This window comes from Camelina sativa, chromosome 17 (assembly GCF_000633955.1).
Source record: "Camelina sativa cultivar DH55 chromosome 17, Cs, whole genome shotgun sequence".
Classification (NCBI taxonomy): Eukaryota; Viridiplantae; Streptophyta; class Magnoliopsida; order Brassicales; family Brassicaceae; genus Camelina; species Camelina sativa.
In genome coordinates, this window is record NC_025701.1 from 955,303 (window position 1) to 973,428 (window position 18,126).

An 18,126-nucleotide genomic window follows, 5' to 3' on the forward strand; every position below is an offset into this window, starting at 1 on the left:
TTCGGAGACTAGCTTCTCTAACAGTTTAGAAGCCTCTTTAAGATTCTGATTCTCAGCAATCAGAGAGGAACTCTTCTCAAGCCACTCCTGCAAACATTTATGCAGAACGATAATCTCAATGTGAGCATCATGAGCTCGATCCAGCTCCATTTGATATTCTCTCTCCCGGCATTGATTTTCATCTTGAAGGTGACGGATCTTTGATTCCATGCCATTCATCCGACTCTCGGAGAACTCCACAAAACTAGTATACTCACGGTCTTTGCCATCTAAAGACACCCCTAACTCTTCAATTTTCTGAAGGGATAACTCTCTCTCGGTCACTAATTCCAGAACTTTCACTTTTAAATCTGCCTGTACTTTCTCTAGATCTTCAATTCTTTTTCTCATAATATCCATTTCGGAGAGTAAGCTTTCTCGTTCACTAGTTAAACTGGACTTGTCGTCATTCAGCAGGTGGCATGAATCTTCCAGGCTTTTCAATTTTGACTTGAGTTCTTCAAGTTCTTCATTGGCCTTAGAGAGAGAATTATCCAGTAACCTGTTCTCCTCAGAGAGTTTCTTGCTGTTTTCTGTAGCACTCTGCAGACGGGTAATCAACATGTCCTTCTCAGAATGAAGGCCTGACTTCTCTTCTGCGAGTGACATACAAACTTCCTCCAATGTCTTTAGCTTTCCTCTAATTGTTTCCAGCTCAGAATTCAAATCTGAAATGGAGTTCTCCAGAAGAAAGTTTTTCTGAACAAGTTTATCCATCATTTCTAACTTCTCAAGCAAGGCCGTCTTTTCGATACTTTCTTTTTCATTAATTTCTTTTAACTTTGAGTTCTCCTCCTGCAACTCCTTGACAGAAGACCCAAAGCCTTCTGGATGTAAACCAACCAGCTCCACCTGTTCTACAATGGACTGGTGTTTCGTCCCTATCTGACTTAATTCCTCTTTAAGACAGTATATTTCTTGCTGTAAAGCATTTCTCTGGTCCACTCTCAGTTCAACTTCTGCTTCAAGTTTCTGTATTGTCCCCCGTAGCCTTGAGACCTCTTCCTGCAAACTTTTAATTGATGCAGCCGAGGAAAGATTGAGCTCACTGAGACTTTTGTTCTCGTCTTTGGCTTCCTGGACTTCCTCCTGTAAACCATGGTTACGGGCCTCCATATCTTTCAGGATTTGAGACCTGTTTTGCAGTTCCAATGCCAAAGTGCTTAGCTCCTCCTGAGACTGAGAGTGCAATTGTTGCAGGGTTTGAAAGGCGGTCTCAGCTTCCATGAAACGCAAGTGTTCTTCTTGTACAGAAGTCCACAATTTTCCCATCTCTTTCTGCTTCTCCGTGAGCTCATGACTTTGACTCCCCAGTTTCTCCAATAAACCATCCAGCTCAGAATGCAGATTTTGATTTGATCTCTCAAGCACAACACATTTTTCCTCTGCAAATTTTAACTTAGCAACTCCATCCTCTATTTCACGGCTAAGCCTTTGAGTTTCTTCTTGAGCATGAAACAGCTTAAGCTTTAAATCTGCAATTGTGTCCAGGCACTGTTGGTACTGGAGTTCATAAGCTTCGTTTTCTTCAGTTAATTTGGAAATCTTACGCTTCAAGCTGTCAACTTCACCCTCAGCATTTTCAACCCGCTGATTGGTTAACCTTGCATCTTCCTCAGCTTTGTGCAACCTCTCCTCCAGGTTAGATATGGTTTCCAAGCATTGTTGATATTGAACAAGAGCAGCTTCCTTTTCAGTTTCGGATCTAACAAGGCTATGCTTCAATGCTAAAGTTTCAGATTCGGCTCTGGTGGCTCGCTCATCTACTTCTCCAGCCTCCTTCTGCGCTAGAGAAATGCGATGCTCCAAATCAGCTATGTTTTGCAGACATTGCTGATACTGAAGAAGACTGGTCCCCTTTTCAACCTCTACTTTGCTGAGGGATTCTCTGAGCGTTTCAACCTCAGCTTCGGCTCTTGTGGCTCGTTCGATAAGCCCCTTAGAGTCCTCTTGTGCACGAGATACCTCAGACTCCAAATTAGACAGTCTCTCCAAATTCTGATCAAACTGGGCTAAGCTAGCTTCCTTTTCAGCCTGCACTTTAGAAAGAGCATCTTTTAAAGCAACAATTTCAGCCTCAGCTTTGCTGGCGCGTTCAGATTCTGAAAGAACCTTAGCATTTATTTCTTTTCCATCAACATCATTGAAATTCAATCCTTTCCTTGCCTTTCCAGTTTTGAAACCTTTACCGTTACTCACAGACTGAGGGTCTTCCATGAAGGCTATATTGCGCTTTACTGTACTCATATGAGAGAAAGAATTCCCGAACGCACCTTTCCGTAAATCATCGGGGTAAACAGGAGCTCGGATAGGTGGATAATTCTCAGGGGTTTGTGGATCAAACTCATCGATGGAAGAGCCAAGAGGTGACTCCTCACCAAACATCATGGGATCTTGGTTTGGGAAAGCTTCTGCCATAGTCTGCTGAGCATGACGAATAACACCGGTTGCGTGATCGTATCTTTCAGCTAATGCACGATATGCTCTATAAAACTCCTCAACCAATTTCATAAGTTCAGGCCGCTTTTTGTAATACATTTCTGCTCGCCTAGCAAAGGAGTCTGCATCTTCTTCAATAACCTTAATCATTTGCTTGACTTTACTATCCATATCTACAAAACAAAAATAGAAACATGTGATCAGTAAATCGCAGACCAAAGGAATTTGCGGTTGCTACAACGTTAAAACAAGAAAGTGATATATATATATAAATACCTGTGAGATTCTCCTGAAGCCATTTGGAGTTCTTGGGGCTAATGTGACTATCCCACCACCAAGAATAGCGTTTAGAGTTACCATTCACAACAGCAGTCATTTTTTTCCCAGCAAAGTAAGTGGATAATTAAATCACTCCAGAACCAGGATATGAAGTCACTCTCAATGCCCAAAGTAGACCAGGATATATATTTCGTCCTCTGTAAAAATTCCTAAAACTAGAGAAGAACAAAATGTAAAAATAGCAAGGGTTAGTTAAGCTTTCACAATAATGAAACAAGTGTATTGATCAATCATATAAAAAAAAGACAAATACAGAAGAAAACAATAGAAACGAATTACCAAGTCAATGAAAGACCAAAATCGAGACAGAACAAAAAATAAACAAAAAATTAAATTCACTGGCCAAATCAAATCGGTAGTTATCAAAAAGTAACTCGTTCTCAGAAACACACCAACCAATTCGTTACAGATGACGATATTGTATGCTCTCTAAAAACGAGGATATATGAATTAAGACGATCACACACACAGACCCAGAATCACAGGGGGGGAAGAAGATAGCAAGTGAAACCACATGATCTTACATGAATCAGCGCACTAAATAAGCCGAAACTTGAAATTAGCTATCAGAAGTAAATCAATCCTAGCTACCAAAGCGAATCTAACAGTACTGTAAAAGCAAAGATTGTGAGCCTTACCGGACCAAACCAAAAAAAAATAATACTTATACAAGAGAAATCTTCGGATCAGCTTTTCAGCTTTCACTTCTTCGTCTTCTCATCTCATCATCTTCTTCCTCTAGATCTCTCTATTTCTCTCTCTTTCAGGCGTTTCAGAACTCTGGTTTCTACTTTTTACGTTGTGAAGAAGGAATTTTGGTTTAGGTATGGTGGACTTAGAGAGAGAGAGAGAGAGAAAAGCTAAGTAAATGACGAAGTTACCCTCCAATACAGTTCTCAAAAATGTTTTTGGTACATTACTATTATTTTAGTGCACTGTTGCGTGACTTTGCCTCCTTGGGATCGCCTTCGCTGCCACCATGGATCTGCTATTAAATATTGAAAGATTAAAAAAAAAAAAACTTAATGCGACTTTCATGTCCAAATATAAATGATTTTTATCCATGTATATATTAAAATCTATCTTCACCATCGCGTGTGATTTTAGATTTTAGTAGTATTTGATTTCTTTATTTATGTCATATGCACATGAGAAAAATAAGAGATTCGATCTGATACTTCCCCTTTCCCCATGAAAATAATAGTATAATGGATGATATCAATTCTGCAGTTATTTTTTCTATATTTAATTTATTCTTATTTGTTTGTCAATGTATTAAAATTTTCTTTAAGAACGTTCAAAGTAATATGGATTTTTTAATAAAAAAGAAAAAAAAATAAGATGGATTTATTTTGCTGAACCTTTTTTTATTTCATTTATTTGAAATATCGATCATAAGTGCTCAAAAACTAAAAAGATTTTAAGATTTTTTATTGAGAATAATCTCCTATAAATATTAATAGAAAAGCAGTTTAAAAAAAAAATTAATCTATCACGTTTATATAGCTCCAGTGCCTTTTTTTAATAAATACTCTTACATCTTATTATTATGTACATATATATAAGATAGGATTCTTTTCTGTTAGTTTATAAAAATGAAAGATTTAAAACAATTAAAATCTGGAAATATATTTAATTATTAATTTCATAATATATTTAATTATTATAAGTAAATTACATTTCCAGAATAATAATAAAATTAATTCATTTATTACCACTTTATACATTATTCTCATTGCATTTTTAAACTTAGTATTTGTTTAAATTAAATTAATTAGTATAAAAAATATTGCTTTATCTATTTAATAGCATAGTGATGAAAATAATAATTTAAGATATAAAATATGTGAATTTGATTTTTAGAAACACCAAAAAACATCAAAATTTTCTACTCCAATTTAAAATTATTTTCTAAATTCAAATATTTCACGAAATAAAACCTATTTTACATAAAAAAAAAAAAGTAAATTTGAATAAACAAAAACAAACTTTATTTACATATTTTATTTTACTCAAATAAATCTTAAATTTTAATATAGTTTTACTCATAATAGTTTATTTAAATCGATTTATCGAGCATGCACGTTATAAGAGTTTTTCATACAGTATTCAAATACGAAATAATGATAGGGGACGCTGACAAGAGATAAGTGACAAAGACAGGATGTCTTGGACGGTGAGGTCTCTCGGTCCACTTTCGTCACCCTTTGTTTCTTTCTCCACGTTGGATTTTTTTAGATTCGACCTATTGCGATCTTGCGTGTCCAACTTTTTTCAATCAATCTAAAGTTGCTATTAAAGTTTGTTGAGTCGGAGTTACGTTCTTCATCATGACTTCTTTTTTTTGTTTTATGTAAAAAATTCAGTATATATACAAAGTACAACATATGTTGGCTTACCGTTAATTAATGTGTACTGTATAGTTTGAGTTACCCGATTGAATCATTTCATTCAGCTTTCTGATAAATTATCACAAGATTGAAATACGAGAGAAGGTCAACATTAATTTAAATTTACAATAATTTGACATGCATGCTTTTTGTTGTTTGGTATTGCATTACTTCTTCAGTTCTTTGATACAACTTATGTCATCCTTTTTTTTTTTTTTTTTTTTTTTTTTTTTTTTTTTTTTTTTTTTTTTTTTTTTTTTTTTNACGGACAAATATATTATCTACCTATTGGAACACAATTAGGGTGTCTGAGTCTGACTTTTAAGCATCACAAAACGGTTTTGGTATATATGTTTACATGACGTTTCGCATGAGTTACGATTCATTCTAATAAATCAACAGCGTGACTTCAAATCAATTGTGTCCCTCGAGTTTATTAGAATATATATATGTTCGGTTGCCAATATTGAATTAATAAAAAAAACTCTGTGTGTGTGTGTTTATTTTCTTAATGTTATTTTTATTGTCGGTTCTAGAATGTATAGAGGAAGTCTACAAAGCAAAAATAAATGAATTAGATGAGTCAACACTCAACAGCCACCTACCTAACCACAACACACTTTAATTGTTCCAGCTCCCCCCCCAAAGATTAGTAGTAGTACATTATAGTTTTTATTTGTTCAGAAATCATTTATAATTATCCCTCCATATGCTTTTCACATTATCAAAGTTGATCCTCTATTAAACTCTGAAGTGAAATTTAAAAACACACAACAACATCAATGCTATTTATATCGATAATTCAAAATTAATAATATTTCAAAATGCCCAAAAACAATAAAAAAATCGAAGCATGTAAGCCCATAATTGAAACAAAGCCTTATGCCAATGCTTCGCGAACGATAGGCCCATTAGAAAACGGAAGCCTATAAGTAAGCCCATGACACTGTAGCGATAGGGTAGAGACGCAACGCAAGCGGCACATCAGACGCATATCCATTTAGACGACCAACCATGATAAAGTGTGCCACGTCACTATTCATCGTTGATTAGTTTTTTTTATAAAAATGACCAAAAGCCCCTCACTACAAAACACACGACACAACAACCAACGTGTAGTTGCTGAGTCACACTCGTGTTTTTTCTTTTCTTCTCCACTCGGAAGAGTTTTCGAAAGCGAGATCAATGTCGATGATGACGGTGTGGGCACTACGGCGTAATGTTCGCCGGAAAAGTTACTCTATGCTCGTAAGATATATCTCCGGGTCCGCATCTTTCGGAGGAGGAGTTTCGATTAAGCCTAAGGAGCTGTGTATCGAGAAGATTCTGGTGGCGAACAGAGGCGAAATTGCTTGCCGGATCATGAGAACATCGAAGCGTTTAGGGATTCAGACCGTTGCTGTTTACAGTGACGCTGATAGAGATTCTCTCCATGTGAAGTCTGCAGACGAAGCGGTACGGATTGGCCCGCCCTCGGCTCGGCTCAGTTACCTCAGTGGTGCGACTATTATGGAGGCAGCGGCTCGGACTGGTGCGCAGGTGTGATTTTTTTGGTTAGTCTATTGTTTAAATCCAAAGACTTTAGTTGAATAGGAGAACCAAATTTCTTGAAATAGGTTAATCGTTTTCTTGTATAGTTTCTGATGTGGTCTTTAAATTATGACTAGGCGATACACCCTGGATATGGGTTCTTATCAGAAAGTTCGGACTTTGCTCCACTCTGTGAAGACTCAGGTTTAACATTCATTGGACCTCCAGCATCTGCAATTAGAGACATGGGTGATAAAAGGTACTAATCATCACAGCCTTCCTATTATTACTCCATGCTTCTTTCTTTGCACACAAGCTGTGTTTTTTTTTGTCTTCGAATAACTTGTGACGACGTGTCCCTCATGGGTATTTAATTCAGTGCATCCAAGAGGATAATGGGGGCTGCCGGAGTACCTCTCGTGCCAGGATATCATGGCCATGAGCAAGATATTGATCATATGAAGTCAGAAGCTGAAAAGATTGGATACCCTATTATAATCAAGCCAACGCATGGAGGTGGGGGCAAGGTATGTTATGATTTAAGTGGCGAAAATACAGAATATTGGCCAATAAGTTTGATACCCTTTTTTTAACATTTATTGGTTTTGAAGTTTAAGTAAAGCTTTTGTTTTTTAGGGAATGAGGATAGTGCAAAGTGAGAAGGATTTTGCTGACTCGTTTTTAGGGGCTCAACGTGAAGCTGCTGCTTCTTTTGGCGTTAACACTATTCTTCTTGAGAAATACATCACTCGACCAAGGCATATAGAAGTCCAGGTAGTTGGTCGTTAAATTCCATATTCTGTTTCTTTTCTTATATGATAGCCATGGATATATTGCTCATTGCCATGATATCCAGGCAAAATTATCAATAATTGTTATTATGTCTTTCTTTTTATGGCGCATTGAAACCAATTTGTTGTGTATAGAAGGAAGATAGATATTATAACTTTGGTTTAAAGCATTAACTTCTATTTCTACTGCCTTGTCCTGTTTAAGTTATATGGATCAAGTTATATTTTGCTGGCTTATACGTATTCATTGAGTAACTGTTTCTGGCTCTTTCTTTATTAATAGCATCTTAATTAAGTTTCATTCGATGTTTCCACTGCTTTTAGATATTTGGTGACAAACATGGAAATGTTCTTCATCTATACGAAAGGGATTGCAGTGTGCAAAGAAGACACCAAAAGATTATCGAAGAAGCTCCTGCGGTAATGACTCTATTTATTTCCTATTATATGTATATCTTTTCCAGCATAAATTGATGTGGGTCTGACTGTCACTCTGCTGGTGCAGCCTAATATATCTGAAAACTTCCGCGCAAACTTAGGCCAAGCTGCGGTCTCTGCTGCACGGGTATTCTTTTAAATCCTGCTTTCATCTTTACAGATTTAATGGTTTTTAGCAAGAAATCTTAGTAAAAGATGTTTCATACTCATAGTATCGTATTCATTCATAGTAGACTGTATGGGCCATGTGTGTGTATCGTATTCATTCATAGTAGACTGTATGGGCCATGTGTCTCTATTTTTTATTTTATTTTTCTATGTTGTGCATTACTAATATTTGATCATGGTCTTTTTGATTGAAGTTTACCATTTTTTTAATTTGAGTTCATTTGATGTGTAGTCTTTTGAAACCTCTTCTTGCTAGGCTATCTTTCACTTCAGCTTCCACAAAGCGCTTATATTCTGTTACCTTCTGATATTTAAAGGCAGTTGGATATTACAATGCTGGGACGGTGGAATTTATAGTTGACACAGAGTCTGATCAATTTTATTTTATGGAAATGAACACCCGTCTACAGGTGCTTCTTTAATCTGTATGTTCATTAAATTTAACTCAATAAACATTTGGCTATCCAAAGGAACACTGATGATCCTTCTTAGGTCGAACATCCTGTAACTGAGATGATTGTTGGTCAAGATCTTGTGGAATGGCAAATTCGGGTTGCCAATGGGGAACCTCTCCCCATAAGCCAATCCGAGATGCCACTGTCAGGTATCGCTCTTCCTCCTTGAGATAAATGGAACATGTTTCTTTTTGGTTTACTCTCACCTGTTATTCTGTATTGAATCAATGATTGTTTAAGATACTAGTTGTGGCGTAAAAAAATTTGCACAACAGTTTCGTGAAAATATATCTATTAATTCTTTATTTTGATCCGCATATGTATTATCTTGGCAGGTCATGCCTTTGAGGCCAGGATATATGCTGAAAATGTTCCAAAAGGATTTCTTCCTGCAACTGGGGTCCTCAATCATTATCGCCCTGTTGCAGTCTCACCATCAGGTGAAGTACAAAATTGTGTATACAAATGTTTTTATTCGATACCTAACCATGTTTTTGTCCTTTTGTTAACCTCTTTCATCTTGGATTTGCCTCTTAACAGTTCGGGTTGAAACTGGAGTTGAGCAAGGAGACACTGTTAGCATGCACTATGATCCTATGATTGCAAAGCTTGTTGTCTGGGGAGGTAATCGTGGCGAAGCTTTAGTGAAACTGAAGGATTGCTTGTCTAACTTTCAGGTACATTCCCTAAGACCCCGTAATAATATTTTGGTTCTCTCTACAGTGGCAAATTATACTTCAGCACAACTATAATTTGTCAACGCCTTATGGTTCCATTTTTCTTAAGAGATTCTTTATCTTGCACATCGCTTCTTGGCTACCACAATAGTTCAGTAATTACATGGTATCTTTGTTGGCAGGTAGCAGGTGTACCTACAAACATTAATTTCCTTCAAAAACTTACTAGTCATAAGGAGTTTGCAGTGGGCAATGTCGAAACTCATTTTATTGAGCACCATAGAAGTGATCTGTTTGCTGACGAAAGCAATCCAGCTGCAGCAGAAGTGGCATACGAAGCAGTTAATCATAGTGCAGCATTGGTGGCTGCTTGTGTCTCCGCAATCGAGCATTCTGCTTGGAATGAAAGTAATCATGGTCAGTTCACATGAGTCTAGTTTCTTCTTCACCAGTTACATGATTCCCGAGCATGCTTTAATTTATTATGTGTAAACTCATCCAGGGAAACTTCCATCCATATGGTATTCTCATCCTCCTTTTAGGGTCCATCATGAAGCCAAACAAACCATTGAGCTAGAGTGGAATAATGAATACGAGGGAATTGGTTCTAACCTAATATCACTCGGTGTAATATATCAACCAGATGGGAGCTATCTTATTCAGGTTTTTAACTCACTTTTAAATTCTTTTTGGAAAAGTTAACGCTGAACCCCATTGCTGTCTTATATACATTAAAATATATGAATCCAAATCTATAGTAAGGATTCTGATGGTTTGACAACATTCCACGAGGCAGGAAGGCAATGATTCTCCAAGTTTAGAAGTCCGGGTAACTCGAGCAGGAAAGTGTGATTTTAGAGTTGAAGCTGCCGGATTGAGCATGAACGTTAGTCTAGCCACATACTTGAAGGTAAATCATTAGCATCATGTTCAACCAACTCCTCATAGAGTCACAGCTTTATCTCACGCCCTTTCCGCCTCTCTCGTAATTGCTGCTTAATTGCTTATGATGTGTTTTGGTAACAGGAGGGTTATAAGCACATCCATATATGGCATGGTTCAGAACACCATCAATTCAAGCAGAAGGTAGGAATCAAATTCTCTGAAGATGAAGAAGGTGTTCAACCCAGAACCAGCTCCGAAACATCATCACACCCTCCAGGAACCATTGTGGCCCCCATGGCCGGATTAGTAGTCAAGGTCCTTGTCGAAAACGAAGCTAAAGTAGATCAAGGTCAACCTGTATTAGTCCTGGAGGCAATGAAGATGGAGGTTAGTATACAAACCTCTTCATATACCCCGCAACCATATACCATAAATATAAGAAACAGTAAAGTAATTATCGTTTTATTCTTGTCCTACTTGGTGGTTCAGCACGTTGTGAAAGCCCCATCCTCTGGAAGCATACATGGCCTCAAAGTTAAAGCAGGCCAACAGGTTTCAGATGGTAGTGCTCTATTCAGGATCAAAGGTTAGCTGTAACTTAGTACTAACTTTTTTCTCCTTTACACATTCATATCATCCTTTGAGAATTACAACCAACTCCACCAGTTTCACAATCTTTGCAGGATAAATAACATGATTTACGATTGATGAAACTCTTCCACTGGCTTACTGGGAACCTGAACTAATAAGCGTTTGGGTGTGTATGTATATAAACCAAAATCTTACAAAAGATAAATAAATCCAAAGCTTTATCAATGTTTAAGCTGCCTCTGTATAGATCTTTGTATGATGGTAAGTTTTAAATATACAAAATGGTGTTTACATTCATAATCAAGATAGCCCGAGCCATTTCTTGAATACTAAACCAGCTTCTCTCTTCTTGAGCTGAGACTCACTCTGAACTTTTGGAGCTTTGCCTTTATAAGCAGTCTTGTGATACTTCAAGAAGAGCATCCGATACTTGTACTTATCAACAAACATATTCTTTTTCTCAATCATCTCCACAACTTCATTAGCCCGCGAGAAAAATCCGCCTCTAACAAACGTGTAGAGCACCGCATCGAGCAACTCTTGATCAAACCTCATCAATGAAGTAGCTGCGGCTATGGACTTCATTTCTCCCCATAGTTCAGTGACCTCTGTGTATTTGCTCCCTATGGCTGCATACCCTGTGACCATAGAATGAAAAGTTTGAGCATTTGGCGAATGAACAAGAGTTCTCATCCTCGTTAACGCCTTCTCTGCATCTTGCATCAAATGGATCACATTGTTCCAATCATGAACACCAGCATCCAAACTCTGCCCTTCTCTGATTTCTCTCAAGAGTTTCGACATAAGTCCCGCCTCTGCGTTTCCTTCACATCCCTTTAAGAGCTTCTCGAACTGCTGATTGCCGCCTCTCGGTATCTTCGCCTCTTTCATTTCCTTGAACACATTGAGAGCTCCATGAGTATCGTTCTGAATCACTTGAGACTGGATTAAAGCTTCATAACAGCTTGAGTCTAATTGAATCCCTGCCTTTTGAGCATCTCTAAGGAGTGATGTCACTTCTCTAGTTCGGTTTGTTTTGCAGTACGCTTTGAGGAGCAAAGAATAAACCGAAGAACCGGTTCTTGCCCCAGCCATACGCATCTCATCGAGTAGATCATGCGCCTGATCCAACATTCCTAGGGAAATACAAGCGTTGATAACATTCACCAGCATCGAGTTATCACTAGAAACAGGGGAGTCTTCATGTTCTGCCTTTAACAGAAACTCTGCTAACTCTTTCATCTTTCCACTTTCCAGGAATGCCTTTGCTAATTTCACATAAATCTCTTCCGTCGGCTGCAGAACACCGCGTTTGGAGGTAATCAATTTGACCTGTACACGCAACTTAGACAACAATGAACCAAGAACATCCTTAGCCTCAGCTTCAAGTTTCAAAAACTTCCTATCTCTAGAGAACTCATCATAAGGAATCATACTGTGATTAGAAACCACTTTAATTTCGGGAATATCGTGTTCATTAACCTCTGATCCTTTTCCAGATACTTTTTTGAGATCCAGTCTATCATCATCTGCAGTATCAAATCCAAGAATGGCGGCTCCAAGTGAGTTCCTTGCTACCTTTCCTCTTCTAGGCAGTGCCTTACTGATATCGTCTCTTGCAGATTCCGTACAACACAAATCCGAGACTGACTTAAAGGTAATGTCTGAAATCATTGGTATAGTTTCAAAGAAAGAAGCATCAGTTACGGAATCAACTCAACATTCCTTAGAAGAAATCTTTGGTTAGAGAAAATCGGGGCCTGTAAACCGAGCTACGTGTTATAGGACAATGAGATCGAAACAATCGAGAGATACAATGAGTTTATCCATGACACCGCTTGTACAGAACGAGACAAGTCATCTTGTGTTTATGCACAGATATGAAATTTGATTTACATTTTATTTTACACAGCTTCAACAAGAAAAAAGTGATCAGCAAACCAAATCTCTGTTGTTTAATTTATTTTCCTGTTATTGTGGGAGGAGCTCTAGTATTGCCGGCAACACTATCAAACATTCAAAACTTTACTGTTCTACTTATCGATGTCAAATTATTGATCATTTGAAAAATACTCTGGTTAACAATATCGGATCTCCATATATATATATATATATATATATATATATATATATATATATATATATATATATATATATATTAATCAATAAAACGAGAATTTTAAATAAGCATAATTATTATTACAGTAGTTAAGCTAATTTGCCGCTAGGAGTAGAACAAATCATGTTTTATTCTTCTTCACGTCTTCCGTTTGTCCTCAAGTGTGCTTGTAATATTTTTCCTACAATGTGTCAATGTCATTATTAGTTATCGACAATTAAACCCAAAAATTCCAAAGAAGAAATCTTAACGTTTTCAGATATCAAAACTTGCCTTCCGTTGCTTCTTGTACAGATAAGCAAGGGACCACAGCTCCGGCTACAACCATGTTTTTCCCAACATGGTTGATATTATGCCCAGCATGCAAAGATATCTTGTCCTAAAAACCAAATCCACACAGGGTCAAATTTAGGAAAACAAAAAAAAAGGAAACTACTTAGCGGTAAAGATGTTTTCAAGCAGTGTGATTGATTCCTCACTCACCATGGTGGAAGCAAGAGAATCAAGGGGAGCCTCATCTGCGGATTCAACTGCATCCTCGTTCATCTGCTTGAAAATAATAACATGGGGTCAAAATTAAGGTTTGTATACTACAACTGAAACAAAAACTACTTGTGGCAAGAGCTTGTTAGACTCAAAAACAGTTTGACAATGACAAAATAAATTAATACAACAAGTAAGTCATCTGGTTAGGATGGAATTCTTAAGTACCTCCAGTTCATGTTCTCGACTTTTAAGATGCTTTTTGAAATGTTCTCGACTTTTAAGATGCTTTTTGAAATTTTCAAAGCCTTGGCCAGAAATATCGTCGCATACTGAGCAAACCCAAGCGGCATGTTCACCCGTTTCACTGCACTTATCCTCCTCAAATTCCAATTCCCATGAATCTGTGGGGGAAAAAAGAAAAAAAAAAGAAGCTAATTCAGCAACAGAGATATATGCTGGATATTACAATAACACAGTGAGAGGAGAGAAACACACACACCTTCTAGAATAAATCTTGTCCAGAGGGACTCTGAATAAGGAGCGTGACATGGAAACGGCTGAATAATGTTGAATCCAAACTTTTGTAGAAAGTCAATAATATCGCCTAAGAATGTTGAATAGGGGCATATGACCATCATATTAGATGGAGGTTTATTGCCAAAGGCCCACAGATACATAACGGTCATTGTGTCATCGAAATCTGTTTGAGAAACAAAAGACTTGAGTACGTCGACTGTCTATTCATCAAGTTCCTACAAAAGGATGAGGAGATACTAACCGTAGGAGACGTGATTAAGAACGATTCCAGAGGAAGAGACCGCTCGCAGGACATCATCAGGGATGTCAGTTAGTAGGCCAAAGGCATTGATGGTGATAGGACCAGAGAAGCCTAACTCCGCCAAATACTGTCTGATAGTTGGACCGACCCGATGAGGATCACAGTCAGCAGGAACAGGACAACTTTTGATGTCCCAAAAGACCGTTATTGCAGCGCCAGCGTGGTTGTCGACCCAGGTAGCCTTCATAGTTCAAGATGATAACTAAGATTGGTTAAAAAATTGGGCAAACAAAAACTAAAGAAAGTGCTAGAAAACGTTTTGATACGACAAATCTGTTTGGTATGACTAGGATATGATTAATTACATTCAGTTCATGTTCTTCACTAGAGATATGGGTGGTGAAATCTTCAAATCCTTCGCAGAAATAATCATAGCATACTGAGCAAAGCCAGGAGGGAGTTTCACAGGTTCCATGACACGTATCCTCCTTCAGTGCGCCTGAATCTGTGGGGGAGAAAAAATAAAGTAGATATAGGTTGAACCAAGAGATTTGCTTGTAAATAATACAAGCACAGAGTGAGAGAAAGGACAAACACACACACACACAGTACTGCACCTTTCAGAAGGAAGTCTTTCCAGAGGGATTCAGGATTAGGAGAATCATATGGACACAGCTCAAAAATATTGTATCCAGAATAAAGAGGCTTTCTAAGGACATGAGGGAAGATAGACGCATGGGAGGATATGAGCATCAAATTAGCTGGAGGTGGATAACTATTGGTCCACTCATACATAGTTCCCAAAATGCCTTTGGAACCTCCTGTTTCAAACCAAAACTACTTTAAGACTCTCTTTATTCATTCATCGTCAAGGAAAGAGAATAAAATCTTTTAGGAAGAGAAGATAACTAACCCAAGGGGACGTTGTTAAGAACGATTCCAGTGGAATAGAACGCTTGCAGGACTTCTTCGGAGACCTCTGCTAGTAGGCCAATGGCAATGATGGTGAGAGGACCAGAGTAGCCTAAATTCTTCAAATACCGTTTAATGCAGGGAGCGACCAGACGAGCATCATATTCAGGGGGCACCGGACACGTCAAGACGTCCCAAAACACCGCTGTTTCCGCCACAGCTTCCTCCTGCGTCGCCTTCTTCATCATCATTCCAGACGACTTTCTTATAAACCTAAGAAAGATACCCAAATATTAAAAATTTGGGATAAAGTAGAGAGAAAAGAAGAAGACTCTAAAATTACACATCTTCACCGTTTCGATCACAAATATTACTTTCAGATAGATAGTTGTGTGGGCTATGCGATAATGTTCTCCAACTCTAAAAGTGTAAACTCTCTAAGAATATAAGTTAGATCGGGGCGAGAATTTTTACCTAAGAGATGAGCAGAGCTGTTGGATCTCGATATCTGCTAGGGTTTCGAAAACCTTGATCGAAGAGGATACTGGAAACCTGAACTGATAAGCGTTTGCGTGTGTATGTATATAAACCAAAATCTTACAAAAGATAAATAAATCCAAAGCTTTATCAATGTTTAAGCTGTCTCTGTATCCCTATTAATATATAGAGAAATATTTTGTTGACAGAAGGATTTGGAGATTTAATTGCAATTAAGCATTTCAAAATAAATATATTTACAAAAGTAAGTCTTTTGATTTATTAAATGTGTCATTCATATATGTAAGGAAATCTTTATTTCATTATTATTTACATACATGTGTTATTATAATATATAAGGTAATGTTTATTTTTATTAGTTTTTTAAAATGAAAAACTTCATCAATTATTAAAAAAATATATATATATATAGTTAATAATTTAATTATAATTTTCATAACATATTTATTATTTAAAGTAAATTATATTTTATAAACTATTAAAAAACTTATTCATCTATTTAACTTTTTGAAATACCAAACTTATTCTTCAATTTTTAAAATTTTGATGATTATTCAAGTACTTCCTCTGTTTCACAATAAATGTTATTTTGACATATTTCACACAAATTAAAAAAATATTACAATATACATATATGCCTTTATTTAATAAATGTTTAATGGGTTAATTTAGTTATAGATTAAAGATAAAACTAGAAAATCTAATGAAAAATGAAAATATTATATAGTGCAATGGAAATGTAAAATCACACTTTTTGTAAAACAAAAATAAAATTTAAAAATGACACTCTTTATGAAACAAATGACGTATATATTAAAAATTAATTATTACAACAGTTTTAAAAATAAATAACATTATCACAATAATTAACATTATTTTCCATATTTCATGGGTGAAATATATTTTTATATAAAATAAATAACATTATCACACTCTTATACTTTTAGGTGCGCAATCATACACACTACTCAGTAATTATTTTCATTTTTGCCATTTGTTTAATATTTACTTTTACTTACCTTTTTATATTAATGCTTATGTTTTACCCCATTGCTGTCTTATGTACATTAAATTTATGAGTCCTAATCTATAGTCGGTATTCTGATAGGATGGCAATGATTCTCCAAGTTTAGAAGTCCGGGTAACTCGAGCAGGAAAGTGCGATTTTAGAGTTGAAGCTGCCGGATTGAGCATGAACGTTAGTCTAGCCACATACTTGAAGGTAAATCATTAGCATCATGTTCAACCAACTACTCATAGAGTCACAGCTTTAGCTCATGCCCTTTCTGTCNAACAAACCTCTTCATATACCTCGCAACCATATACCATAAATATAAGAAACAGTAAAGTAATTATCGTTTTATTCTTGTCCTACTTGGTGGTTCAGCACGTTGTGAAAGCCCCATCCTCTGGAAGCATACAGGGCCTCAAAGTTAAAGCAGGCCAACAGGTTTCAGATGGTAGTGCTCTATTCAGGATCAAAGGTTAGCTGTAACTTAGTACTAACTTTTTTCTCCTTTACACATTCATATCATCCTTTGAGAATTACAACCAACTCCACCAGTTTCACAATCTTTGCAGGATAAATAACATGATTTACGATTGATGAAACTCTTCCACTGGCTTACTGGGAACCTGAACTAATAAGCGTTTGGATGTGTATGTATATAAACCAAAATCTAACAAAAGATAAATAAATCCAAAGCTTTATCAATGTTTAAGCTGCCTCTGTATAGATCTTTGTATGATGGTAAGTTATAAATATACAAAATGGTGTTCACATTCATAATCAAGATAGCCCGAGCCATTTCTTGAATACTAAACCAGCTTCTCTCTTTTTGAGCTGAGACTCACTCTGAACTTTTGGAGCTTTGCCTTTATAAGCAGTCTTGTGATACTTCAAGAAGAGCATCCGATAATTGTACTTATCAACAAACATATTCCTTTTCTCCATCATCTCCACAACTTCATTAGCCCGCGAGAAAAATCCGCCTCTAACAAACGTGTAGAGCACCGCATCGAGCAACTCTTGATCAAACCTCATCAATGAAGTAGCTGCGGCTATGGACTTCATTTCTCCCCATAGCTCAGTGACCTCTGTGTATTTACTCCCTATGGCTGCATACCCTGTGACCATAGAATGAAAAGTTTGAGCATTTGGCGAATGCCCAAGACTTCTCATCCTCGTTAACGCCTTCTCTGCATCTTGCATCAAACCTTTCTTGCTAAAGAAATGGATTACATTGTTCCAATCATGGACACCAGCATCCAAACTCTGCCCTTCTCTGATTTCTCTCAAGAGTTTCGACATAAGTCCCGCCTCTGCGTTTCCTTCACATCCCTTTAAGAGCTTCTCGAACTGCTGATTGCCACCTCTCGGTATCTTTGCCTCTTTCATTTCCTTGAACACATTGAGAGCTCCATGAGTATCGTTCTGAATCACTTGAGACTGGATTAAAGCTTCATAACAGCTTGAGTCTAACTGAATCCCTGCCTTTTGAGCATCTCTAAGGAGTGATGTCACTTCTCTAGTTCGGTTGGTTTTGCAGTACGCTTTGAGGAGCAAAGAATAAACCGAAGAACCGGTTCTT

General features: G+C 36.9%; 4 protein-coding genes across 7 annotated transcripts in view; 1 reads left to right on the forward strand and 3 right to left on the reverse strand.

Moving 5' to 3' along the window:
- Nucleotides 1-3,723, reverse strand: part of LOC104754416 (protein NETWORKED 1D) — a gene marked incomplete in the record, with an annotated part of 21,028 nt that extends 17,305 nt beyond the window's left edge. The window contains 3 exon segments of the mRNA XM_019239387.1: nt 1,368-2,651; nt 2,755-2,972; nt 3,456-3,723. Coding sequence (XP_019094932.1) covers nt 1,368-2,651; nt 2,755-2,854 — 1,384 coding nt within the window.
- On the forward strand, nt 6,298-17,190 carry LOC104754435 (methylcrotonoyl-CoA carboxylase subunit alpha, mitochondrial-like). Of its 3 annotated transcripts, none has more exons than XM_010476631.2 (16): nt 6,299-6,746; nt 6,875-6,996; nt 7,117-7,264; nt 7,374-7,511; nt 7,853-7,948; nt 8,034-8,093; nt 8,452-8,544; nt 8,627-8,738; nt 8,925-9,029; nt 9,130-9,266; nt 9,449-9,683; nt 9,769-9,929; nt 10,063-10,176; nt 10,293-10,538; nt 16,923-17,019; nt 17,117-17,190. In XM_010476631.2, the coding sequence occupies exons 1-16, from the start codon at nt 6,393-6,395 to the stop codon at nt 17,119-17,121; spliced, it is 2,223 nt and encodes a 740-aa protein (XP_010474933.1). In that variant the 5' UTR covers nt 6,299-6,392; the 3' UTR covers nt 17,122-17,190. The 3 variants fall into 3 exon arrangements, with proteins under 3 accessions (XP_010474934.1, XP_010474933.1, XP_010474932.1); XM_010476630.1 differs by lacking the exons at nt 16,923-17,019; nt 17,117-17,190 and adding exons at nt 10,641-10,737; nt 10,835-10,980; XM_010476632.1 differs by lacking the exon at nt 17,117-17,190 and having other exon boundaries at nt 6,298-6,746; nt 16,923-17,024.
- LOC104754433 (pentatricopeptide repeat-containing protein At1g03100, mitochondrial) overlaps nt 10,930-18,126 on the reverse strand; it is a 10,874-nt gene continuing 3,677 nt past the window's right edge. The window contains exon 3 of one of the 2 annotated variants that reach the window (XM_010476628.2): nt 10,930-12,320. In XM_010476628.2, coding sequence (XP_010474930.1) covers nt 11,043-12,320 — 1,278 coding nt within the window. In that variant the 3' untranslated portion in view covers nt 10,930-11,042. Of the gene's footprint in view, nt 12,321-17,231; nt 18,111-18,126 lie in introns of those variants that run through there. The other variant, XM_019239213.1, reaches the window with a different exon arrangement.
- Nucleotides 12,906-15,673, reverse strand: LOC109130029. Its single transcript, XM_019239215.1, has 9 exons — nt 15,512-15,673; nt 15,039-15,310; nt 14,491-14,946; nt 14,126-14,366; nt 13,847-14,047; nt 13,573-13,748; nt 13,345-13,407; nt 13,135-13,240; nt 12,906-13,042 (listed from the first exon to the last, which is right to left on the reverse strand). The coding sequence occupies exons 5-9, from the start codon at nt 14,031-14,033 to the stop codon at nt 12,990-12,992; spliced, it is 585 nt and encodes a 194-aa protein (XP_019094760.1). The 5' UTR covers nt 14,034-14,047; nt 14,126-14,366; nt 14,491-14,946; nt 15,039-15,310; nt 15,512-15,673; the 3' UTR covers nt 12,906-12,989.

Coding starts and splice junctions, on each gene's coding strand:
- LOC104754435 (XM_010476632.1), top strand. CDS start 6,393: ATGTCGATGATGACGGTGTGGGCACTACGGCGTAATGTTCGCCGGAAA. Junction 8,545..8,626: donor AAATGAACACCCGTCTACAG/GTGCTTCTTTAA, acceptor GATCCTTCTTAG/GTCGAACATCCTGTAACTGA. Junction 9,267..9,448: donor ATTGCTTGTCTAACTTTCAG/GTACATTCCCTA, acceptor CTTTGTTGGCAG/GTAGCAGGTGTACCTACAAA.
- LOC109130029 (XM_019239215.1), bottom strand. CDS start 14,033: ATGACCGTTATGTATCTGTGGGCCTTTGGCAATAAACCTCCATCTAAT. Junction 13,749..13,846: donor GACAAGATTTATTCTAGAAG/GTGTGTGTGTTT, acceptor TTTCCCCCACAG/ATTCATGGGAATTGGAATTT. Junction 13,408..13,572: donor GTCGAGAACATGAACTGGAG/GTACTTAAGAAT, acceptor ATTTTCAAGCAG/ATGAACGAGGATGCAGTTGA.